General features: G+C 39.3%; 1 protein-coding gene across 1 annotated transcript; it reads right to left on the bottom strand.

Annotated features, from left to right (window-relative positions):
• Positions 1 to 8,040: 8,040 nt before the first annotated feature.
• LOC311509208 (perforin-1-like) lies at positions 8,041 to 10,236 on the bottom strand. The gene is made up of 2 exons (XM_084574297.1): positions 9,420 to 10,236; positions 8,041 to 9,276 (listed from the first exon to the last, which is right to left on the bottom strand). Exons 1-2 carry the CDS (start codon positions 9,953 to 9,955, stop codon positions 8,100 to 8,102), a joined length of 1,713 nt encoding a protein of 570 aa, XP_084430423.1. The 5' UTR covers positions 9,956 to 10,236; the 3' UTR covers positions 8,041 to 8,099.
• Positions 10,237 to 11,523: the final 1,287 nt, after the last annotated feature.

The following is an 11,523-nucleotide window of genomic DNA, read 5'->3' as shown; positions in this document are numbered from 1 at the left end:
TGTAGACCAGCTCATTACCCCTAGAACACTAACGTTGGGTGATTTTCACCCACGAGACTGTCACATGATTTTTGTTGTGTTGCTGCTGTCTGATTTGCATGGGTCCTTGGGTACCTTCAGGCTGCTCAATGACGTCATCGAAGGTAGGAGTGTTTCCCCACTTCAGTCCCTGTTTTTTTCAACAGGTACATGTTTGGATGATTTTCACCCGACGTTCTTATTCTTGTTTAGTGTAATGTTCATGAATAAATATCATTTAATGGTAATTTCCAATGGAATTAATTTGGTCAAAAACATTTTTATAATCGGCTCATAATTTTTACCCTCTCAAAAAGTGCCATTTTTTAGTGCAATCTCTCCCATGGTTGTCAGTGATGCACAGGGCCGGTTTTTGCTATGGGCAATGTGGGCGACTGCCCAGGGGGCAATCTATGACAAAAAACAAAAACTCAAAACAAAACTCGCCAGTTTTCTAGACTACCGCTCATTTCCATGTGAAGTTAGTGGAGTGGGCGCTGGGGCGCCCTCATTGTCACGTCAACTTGCTGCTGAGAGTCATACAGGTTGTGTGTGTGTCAGAAGAGGCAAGGGGGAGGGGGGGCCAGGGATAGACTGATCCCAGGCCACACAACACACAACTGTTTCCAAATTAGAGATGTAATGATATGAAAATATGATATCACGGTTATTGTGACCAAAATTATCACGGTTATCAATATTATCACGGCATTGTTAGATGTGTTCAAAAAGTACTGTTTTTTTACTGGGGGGGGGGGGATCTCTGGAGCGCAGGTGGCTTCAGCCATGTTTTCACAGGACAGACAGTCAGTGTTGCCAACTCCTCAGTAAGGAAAGTAGCTATTGGCTGTCCTAAAAGTTGCTAGAAGTCCCTAAATGGTGTCATCGGCTAATTTGCATAATTTGTCATTTGGATGTAATTGTGATGGACGCTGTAGGAGAGAGGAATAACAAAGAGTAAAAAAAACCTAAATATGTTTAGAACTACAAATGAACATTCTTCTGTTGATTCTTGGTTGTTTTTGTTTTGTTTTGTTTTATTTTGCCATTGAAAAAGGCCATCACCTCTCAAAATAATTTCATGACTAATGCTTTGCCTAGCCACACAAAATTAATTGTGTCCTGTATTATTAACGCTACTCCTTTTTCCGGGCTTGGTATTGGGAAAGTGACTCTAAAGAGACACTCTGGCAGAGTTACTTAAGTTTTTTTTTTTTTTTTTAGTTTTAGTTTTCTTAAGTTTGGTTTAGTTTCTAACCTTATTCTCCTATAGGAGCCTACAACAAGTCACAGTAAAACATGCATTTTTTTTGCCATAACTAGAACATTTTTAACATTTTTTTGTATAAACGGTTTTAACTTGAGAAAATTAACAATCTAAATGGATTATTATTTTATTATTTATTTTAGTGTGATAGTGAAGAAACATTTACATCCCGCTCTGTAAACGAGGGCGCGAGCAGCGGCAGCTTTGCGCATGCGCCATTCGTTTGCAGTCTGGACACGGAGTGGCGTGGGTCTCCCTCTCTGCTCTGACTGCTACTGCGCGGAGCTACTGTGAGACTGACCGCCTGTGAGTGCTTTGGCACGGGAGAGGGGATCACGGCAGCACCCGCTGCTTGTTGAGGACAGTAACTGAACCGATATGTGCTTTCACAGCAGAGTCTCCAAGAACCAGAAAAGTCTCCAATAACACCAGAAAAAGTCGCTAGATTTGTCGCTAGTCGCTTTTGACAAAAAAAAAATTGCCAAGAGGATTTGAAAGTCGCTGGATTTAGCGAGAAAGTCGCCAAGTTGGCCACGCTACAGACAGTGCAAACTGCGCATGCGCTCCCGCTTCTGCGAGAGTGCCGTTCAGGTGCCGCTGCTTCAGGAAATGAGCAGTAGGCCTATCACTGAGTTTTTCGGTAATCAGTTGCGGTAATCAGTCACGGTTTTAATCACATAATTAATTTTCACATAATTAAAATTTGAAACGGTAGTAGCCTACTAACCGTCGGGAATTTTACCGTGGTTTATCGTCATACCGGTAATCGTTACATCCCTATTCCAAATAAATTGTATTTCATTCCTAAAATTAACATATACTATTAATGCAAAAGTTAATGATGTTGAGTCTTCATCTTCATCATGGATCAAAGTAAAAGATCAAAGAAGCCATCAGGTGCCCAGTTCAGATAATGCTAATATGTTGCTATTTTGCCACAGAAGACAACTGTATTTGGTTTTTAATTTTGCTGAACTAGCAACTATTAGCGTTGCACAACAGATTTTGTATGATGATGTAATTGATGATTTTGCATCAAAGAAGGCTAGAAACATCAAGTTTTAGATTGCATTTCACACCTGTTGTTAATGTTAATGCCAGTTGCAAACTGGGTGAAAAACCCAGGTTGAAAAATCTGCTACAGTCTGAGCACTGAATTCAGATTATGTTAATTATCTGCTGTTTCTCTATGTACAAAACTGGTGTGTTATCATAACTGGAACTGTTCAGATGGTATTAGGATGATGCAAAACAAAACTCGTATGTAAAATACGAAATAGTTTACTGCGGGAATCTTTTTTTTTATGTAGTTATTTATTTTTTAGCTTTTTTTCAGGGATTTTTCAAGCATGGTTATTAGATCCTGTGATGAAGGATTTGTGCAATTTACATTGGTGTTTATATACTGTATTTCATTTATTTATCTTGTCTTTTCTCTGTTCTTGTTACTTTTTTGTATTTAAGATTATATATAATAAAATAATACAAATAATATAATATATTGTTGTGTTGGGCCCTGCGATGGACTGGCGACCTGTCCAAGATGTACCCCTGCCTCTCGCCCGATGACAGCTGGGATAGGCTCCAGCAGACCCCCGTGACCCTTAACAGGACTAAACAGGTATAGAAGATGAATTGTTGTGTTGGTGGCGGGGTTTGGGGGTAAGTCTTTTTTTTTTTTTTTTGGCCGGAGTGGGGGTGGGGCGGCCAAGGAATGGTTCGCCCAGGGCGTAAATCTAGGCAGGGCCGCCTCTGGTGATGCAGGAAGACTGTGGTCAATTCACACGTCCCAGGAATAGGTGGCCCGAATTGCATGTTCCTATTTCCTATCTTATTTTTTTATTTTTTTTATTTTTTTTATGGAACTATTCGTTAAAGATTCCCTAATTTTTCGCAAATTTTAGAGCCTCTTTATAGGGCCCCCCGTGATACCTTTTTTTTTTTTTGTTTGTTTTATGAGACATTTTATAGTTGAAAATAAAAGTACTTAATTTTTCCATGTGTTGTATTACTTCAATATCTTTTGATGAGAAGTATTTTTTATTGGGTGTGTTATATCGGGTGAAATGTACCCAACGTTAGTGATGGTGTTACTGTTTATAACATTAGTGTTCTCGGGTTAAGGGAGCCACCAGGTCAGACATGATGCTCCTAAACCTCAGGCATAGGGAGCAACGGGATAAACCGCCTACCTTCCTGCAGTTATGAGATCAGTAAAGAAGAAGAGTTTGAAGCATCACGTCACAAGCTGGCCCCAAGTAAAGCAGTGCACATTAAAGCTGTTGCAGTAAAGGCAGAGGCAAAAATGGATGGTCTCAGAGCTCAGATACAAACACTAAAGTTGCAAGCTGACTGCTCGGTGACTTGTAACGCAACAATACAACAATACCAACACAATCTTCCATCAACAACACTATGTTCCCCAGAACACTTAAGTCATATATTATATAAACTGTCAAATTTCTAAAGCCACACAACTAAATTGATAATAATATTAATAAAAAGAAACTTCCATAACTAGAACGCGCACATCTGTAACAGTGTTTCAGTTTTGTGAGCATCTGTCTCTTACATCCTAACAAGCCATCCTCTGAAACATTTTCATCTCATCTGAACAATTTCCATACAACATGAATATTTCCATACCAACATAAACTCATGCAGGCATAGAATATACAGTATGTGCCAGAATAAAGCCAGTCTTTGCATTGTGTACAAGTGCATCTCTTGGTCTAGACTCAAGCGACATGAGGTGCTGGTAGTTGTTTGATGTGGGTTTGATGGTCTGTACCTTTAGAAATTCCTCAGTTCTTCATTTATGATCATACAGATCATACACACATGCTGAATTGTCTAGGTTGATAAGACCATGCACACTATTGCTATGACTATGATAACCCACATATTTTCTGACTACTTCCTGTTTTATTTTGGCAGTAATTATTCCTATGCCATCTTATTAGCTTTCTTCCTCCTTTTGTTCTCATCCTGACAGTTTTTACATCACCTGTGTCCCATTAGTCAGTTACTCACCTGTGTATACATAATATATCTCCTATTCATTGTTAACTGCCAGGTTGCCTCTGTACTTCCCAGTCGAGCACTCCAAACCTTTCTTTGTAGTCTGAGCTAGTTTGCCAGTTATATTTTTGTGGACTGCTTTTTGGATTTGTCTTTTTGCTTGGCACTACTCTGCCTTGTTTGTCTGATGCACTGGCAAACACTTGCTTTTAGCATTACACCAGAGATCTTCAACATTGTTTCTGTCTGGTCTCAGCACCCGAGTCGTTTCCTTTTTGCTCACATTAACCTTATCAAGATTTTTCATCATGCAGCAAAAATGGGTAGAATCTTTTCATTACTGTCCAGTGGATGGTGCTATTGGCTTCTACAACAACGTGGGCCAAGCCCTCCTGTTGCTATGAAACCGGATATACAGTGCGTTTCAAGACACTGCATACATTAAAAAATAAAAAATGTGAGGCGTGAGTTTTGGGCCTGTATAGAGCAACAGAGTTAGAAAGTACCTTTGACTTAGCAAGGTAAAGAAAAGGAATCTGATTATTTCTGCTGTTGTCAGTGAAAGTAGTTTGGTTAGAAGAATGTGATTTCTCTGTGGATATGTCATTAGGAACTGATTACACCTTCCCAAGTGTCTGTCCCAACCTCACCCATTACAGACACATTCCCTGCAATGACAAGACACAAAGTTCAGTGTTTGTGTTCTCTTACTAAGATGGGCAAATGTATATACATACATGAAAACAGTGTAGATATTAGTTTAGTAGTGTCTAATATTTGTGTGCAACACACTCTTTAACTGTATTTCAAGCACATGTATCATGTTTGATAGTAGAACTATACTTGAGGGTGATGAAATGAAAATAGATGAGACACACATACAAGTCTTACATGTATGTGTGTCTACTGTGATTAGTACAACTCAACTATGCAGTCACAAGTGTAACTCTTAATTTCCAGGGGCTATTGCATTTATGCATGTATTGTATGTGCATCATGCAGCTGCACTTCACATGCATGTGTGTGAATTTACAGTCATTTTAAACGACTTGGATGTGGGAACACCTACATTTAGTTTAATAATTTGATTCTTTATACTGATGCCTTTTGGCGATACTCTATGAATGGTTGTGTGACGCTGTAACTCAATTTTTATGTTCATGTAAATTCTAATAAATTCAAATAACTGCTGATAATAATAATACTAACAATAATAAAATGTAAAACAATCATTCTCTCAGTCTCTTTCTCTCACTGTGTAAATGAATGCTGCCATTGCACGCTGTGACAAAGTTTGATGACCTCTCGAACACACCATCTCTGACACCATCTACAGACTTCATGCACATACTCGCACCTAAAGCCGCAAAAAAAAAAAAAAAAATGACTCATCACTTTATACTTCTTGTGCTGACTCTTTTAATCAACTGTCTTTATCTTAACTTTTTTAGGTTTCCCTTCTTTCCACTCTCTTTATGACTCCTCTGGATGTTGTACATTTTCTTACTAAGAGTCTTACATGTATGTGTGTCTCCTGTGATTAGTACAGCTCAGCTATGCAGACACGTGTGATTCCCAGGGGTTAGTGCAAATAGACATGTACGTGCATCCTGCAACTTCTCTTCAAATGTATGTGCATGAGCAAGTGTGACTATTCATAATCGGCGTCATCTAAAGTCTCCAACCAAAAAAAAAAACAAGTGTTAACGTAAATGTGGGCGTTCATATCCTAGTATCAATGCTCATTTATCTTGTACTTACTGTTTTTGCGTGTTCTCTTGCTTAGATGGACAAATGAATGTATACGTACAGTGTATAGAAAATATTAATTTAGTAGTGTGTATCGTTTGTATGCAACACACTCTTGAACTGTATTTCATGACACCTTCTATGTGTAAGTTCGAAAGGGGTCACAGAGGGAGAGACACTTGTACGTAAATTGATTATTTACTGAAAGTCCCTCATGTTTGTATGTACGAGCATTATGTGTGACAGTACAACTATGCTTACAGGTGATGAAAAGAAGAAGAAAGTGAATCCTTATGTGCAGGGCATTGTGCATATACAGTCTGTAAGTCTTGCATGTGCAACCTTTAACTGCACTTTACATGCATTACTATTAATACTTATCTATCTATAAGTCATCTAAACTCTCCAACTAAGAAAACTAGGTGTTAATCTAAACATGGACCACGTTCATAGCCAAGCATCAAATATTTCATCCAGCACTTACAGTCCTAGCAGGTTTGCAATGCATGAACACATAAAAAGTATATCAGTTTAGTAATGTCTAACTGTTTGTGTGCAGAACAAACTATAAACTCAGTTTAATGATAAAAGTATTTTATTATTCCCTCTGCTTTTCCTTGTTTCCTTTCATCTTACCTACAGATCTACTGAAAGTCAATGTCTTCACTTCCAGGACTTCTCCTCATTTCTGTCCCTAGGATTTGTATAAACTTGGGAAAACTGTCGTTTAAATATGATGCTCCTTCTGACTGGAATCAAGTGAGCTGGTCTCTCTAAATGAATTCAGAGTCATTTTAAATGACTTGAATGTAGGAACACCTGTCTGTAGTTTTGACAGTTAGATAATAACAACAATAATGTAAAACATCATTCTCTCAATCTCTCTTTCTCTCACTGTGTAAATGCATGCTGCCGCTGTCCATTGTGACACAGCTTTGATGACTACTCTAAATGACACCATGTACACACTTCATGCACATACTCGCACTAAAGCCACAAAAACCTTTCACCCATTACTTTATATTTGTGTTGTTGACTCTATTGTGACCATAAACCTTTACCCACGCCCTTTTATTCTAATCTCTTTCTCTTCCGCTACCCTTACTTCTTAGCAGTCACTGTATGTGCTTTTTTTTCAGATGTCACAATGCTGTATGTTATTTATAGATTACTAGTTTTTGGTGGTTTTCTTCTCAACTTTAATAATTCCAAAAAGATTTATTGATATGCCTGTAGGACACCTAACTGCTATGGATAAAAGTGATTGTTCAATTAAACAGTTTTGATTTGTTCAAAAGCTTTGGACAGCAGCTTTTGCACTTATGGGTATTCAATTACTTGTTAGACCTAAATCACAATATTGCAAAGAAACATAACAAAACATTTTGTCTTTGCTGATGCTTTATTGATATATTTTGTAACAAAGCAGAAGAAAACATAAAGTGGATTATAATTCTAGGTTCTCCCAAAGGAAATGTGAATTAAATGTGTGAACTTTGTAACACACGTAATTACTTTTGCAGAAACAGGTCAGAGAAAGAATGCTACGAACTAGAAGCAAATATTCATTGTTAAATCAAATTCTTATTCACCTCATCTCACATCAACAGCTGTCTCAACCTGACTCATGACCGATTTGGCAAATACTTGAAATCCCCGTAGGGCACTTAATTTAGGAGATACACTTGAGAATATAAAGTAGCTTTAATCCATTCAGATGCTCGACTGCATTGGCCCGAAACTTTGAATCATCTGCTTTTCAGCTTGTGAATATTCACATACATGTTACACCTGGACCACAAAATTACACACACACATACATAGAAAAATGAGAAGGACACGTGTGTTGTCTTTGTGGATGCTTTATTGATATATTTGGTAACAAAGAAGAAGAAAGCATAAAAAAGTGGATTATTATTCCAGATTCCACCAAAGGTTTCAGAGAACCTAATTACTTTTGCAGAAAAAGTTCAGAGAAAGAATGCTACAAACTACAAGCTCATTGTTAAATCCTTCTTTACCTCATCTCACATCAACAGCTGTCTCAACCTGACTCACTGACTGATTTGGCAGATGCTTCGCCAGTTTCTCCAGCAAGGACCCCATTTCTGGTGTAGAAGACCTTGGCCAAAAAGGGATTCATGGGAGAGGGAACATAATCCTGACACTGGTCACCACCAAGACTTGGTGCACACTCCACTATGTAGGAGAAGAAGAGAGTACCATGATTTAACATGCAGCTATCTGTCTTCTCCCCACTATACAGATCAAATGAACACTCACCAAGCAGATCACTGTTCCAATAAGTATCCTCATCATAAACACGAAACCTGAGTTTGTTTATCATGTTAATAGTGATGGGTCCAAACTGAAACGTCTCACACCATTTAGGATTGTCATTATTCCCGATAATGGCAGTGCGCTTGATCTGGTCACCATATGTAACCTCCACCGAACCATCTGTCTTTGTCCATCTGTCACCATACAGATCCTGTGCATAGAGTCCGAATACCGTTAATGTAGCCAGACCTTTCCCAGCAGGACAGCAGTTTGACTTCACATTCTGGCTACCAGTACAGACACAAGCACAAGGATCTCTTTTGTTAGACCTGTGACCAATCGTACAAGTTTCTGAACATTTTTTCAACACCGCATTATTCTTGATGTACTTCTCCACCTCTTGCTTCAGTCCAGCCATGGCAGGATGATCACTTGGCAGTATGGTGTGCAGAGGCTTTAAGTTATATCGAACAACATCAGGAATAGATTTCAGAGAGTTAATCCAGGTGTTATAGACTGAGGGGTTTGACTGTCCCTGAAAGAGGATATCAGCTCCATCAATGTGTCCACCAATCACCTCTGTGTGCCGCTCATTAAATGTGCTGCTGAAACTTTGGCCATGGCCTAACTTTTTCTTCTTTTCCTGACAGTATTTATACATGGCCTTAATCCTGGCAGTGCTAGCAAAGCCAACTGAGGCCTCAACTTCAAGACAATCTTTGACCTCTGTTTCTGACAGTCCATTCATAGTGGCTACACATGTTTTCATGCCAGTGATGGCCTTGATTTCTCCTCCTAGAAACACTTGTGTGATATAATGTGTACCATAAGTGTCAATCAAATTGTGATATAATTGCATAGTTTTAGTGGAATAGGAAGGAAGGGACTTCACAGCTGATTCAAACTCATGGCTCAGTGGAGGATTTGTTGCCAGTCTGTAGCTGTGAAGTACAGAAAGTTATTAAATAAGTTACCATTTATCACAGATAACTTAGTTTAAATAAAATAGCTGTCATTAGTGCCAACTTTCCAGAGCAGATCCGTTACAGAAAAAATAAAACATATATTTATATTATGTACTCACCCATAGTCGTTGCAGTGGACTGAATGACGAAAGAAGGAGTAGCGGTCTTCTTTAGATTTCTGCATGGCAAACATCGAATCGCTGGAGTGGGAACCTCCAAAACCAACCCCAACACTGACAGAAGGATGCACAGGGATGTCAAGGCCAATTTTCCAGTCATTGGACACAGATGATGTGGAATCATTGACAAGGGTTTCAACAGAATCGTAGCGTGTACTGGAGACTGTTAAACTGCTCTTGGGGAGGATTCTCCAATCTACCACAGCAACCGGGACCTTCTGGTTCTGTCCATTCATGTAGGCGTTTGTGTACAGCCTGCAAGTGCCGTTTCCAAGTTTCCATGATTCAGTGTCGATGACATAGGCGCCTTTCCTCTTCATTGTGACGATGTCGAAGCCTTCTCCACCCAGGTTGTAACCAGGGACAAAGGGAGCCTTTTGACACTCCTGTGGTGTACCAATGAAGCTAACACTGGATGGAAGACACTGAGGGCTCCATGCCCAGTACAGAAAAATGAAAAGCCACAGCCTCGACATCTGTATGAAAGTGTAAGAGACAGTAAGAGATGATCAAATGGCATTGACAAAAAAAAAAAAGTTCCACAATGCAAACATTAAACTACAATTTACCTATACGCTGAAGTAAATGGTAATAAGAGAAGGGACTTCAGGGCCTTACCTTGGCTGTTGACAGCAGGCTCTGTTCAGTAGATTTCAGTATCTGATCTTTATTAGGTGAAGGTGGAGTCTTAATTGTTTCGGTGATTCTCACACATATTACACATCTATCCTAATTTGACCACATTTAACAACTACTGTAACACCCACAAAAAAATGGCATTTTTGTTCTCTTCACACCAGTTTTTTATGGTGACACTTTAACACTCTAGGCAGCTGTGGCTCAGTAGGTAGAGCGGGTTGTCCACGAACCAGAGGGTTATCGGTTTCCCCGAGAACATGCCGCATGCCGAAGTGTCCTTGAGCAAGATACTGAATCCCCAGTTCAGTTGTGTGAATGTGTGTGTGCCTGTAAAGCACTTTGAGTACCAATAGGTAGAAAAGTCCTGTATAAAAACAAGACCATTTATCAACTGAAACTGTAAGCATCTACAGTATTATATTTATTGAATAAAGATTCAAATGCAGTTTTGCATTTTACTTAAACTAGAACATTCACTCCAGATGAAGTATGGGGCATTAATTGTTAAGATTTCCAGATCAAATTTAATGCTATTTCTGTGTAGAGTTTGCATGTTCTTCCTGTGCCTGTGTGGGTTCTCTCCGGGTACTACAGCTTCCTCCAACCGTCCAAAGACATGCTAGTTAGGTTCACTGGTGATTAATTGGTCACATGCCTTAGGTGTGCATGTGAGTGTGAATGGTTGTCTGTCTCTCTGTGTTAGCCCTGTGATAGACCGGAGACCTGTCCAGGGCCGATGACAACTGGTATAGGCTCCCCCCCCCTTCAATTTTTAGGGGTGGCTAAACATTTTCAAGAAACTATAAGTCCACGCACCCTTGTCATATATTATGACATGGACTGTTCAGAGAGGGGGTTTCCAGTTTTACATAGCTAGCTTCCTTTACTCCTCTTTCAAACCCTCTGTCTTGTTTGGCCAAAACAGAGGCAGATTTAGGAATGGCCAACATGGGCAGCAGCCCAAGGCGGCACATTGTCAGGCCGCTAGGAAAAAAAATTAATCAATCCACACATATTTTACATTGTGTTATTGGTTTTCTATCACACTGCATGCCACGTCCTGTCAACTTGATATGATTTCTCTTTGTGGGTTGAAGTGGGTACCCTCCAACTTTCTAGTAGCCAGAAGATCTCAGTCACAGACATTGAGGGAGATGCTTACCAGGGGAGGTTGTTTTCAGGATGCCCTATTAGAGGGGGCAGCAGGGGAGAGCGGCAATCTTTCAAATAGCAGACCTCTATAGTGGACTACTATGTATTTATAATGACACCAGAAGATTCTGTCAAATAGACCACAAATTAATTCATTCATTACTATTAATACAGGACCATAGTGTCACAGACACAGTTTTCCATGTTTTGCTAAATAATGAAGTTAATAGAAAAGCAGTGCGTATCAAGGTGA

Source organism: Chelon labrosus, assembly GCF_963514085.1.
Source record: "Chelon labrosus genome assembly, chromosome: 2".
Taxonomy (NCBI): domain Eukaryota; kingdom Metazoa; phylum Chordata; class Actinopteri; order Mugiliformes; family Mugilidae; genus Chelon; species Chelon labrosus.
This window is presented reverse-complemented; position numbering and strand designations above follow the sequence as displayed.

Bases quoted from the DNA above. Each gene is read 5' to 3' on its own strand.
- LOC311509208 (XM_084574297.1), bottom strand. From the start codon at position 9,955: ATGTCGAGGCTGTGGCTTTTCATTTTTCTGTACTGGGCATGGAGCCCT. The intron at 9,277-9,419 runs GTGAGTACATAA...TGTACTTCACAG, and splicing joins GTCCACTGCAACGACTATGG to CTACAGACTGGCAACAAATC.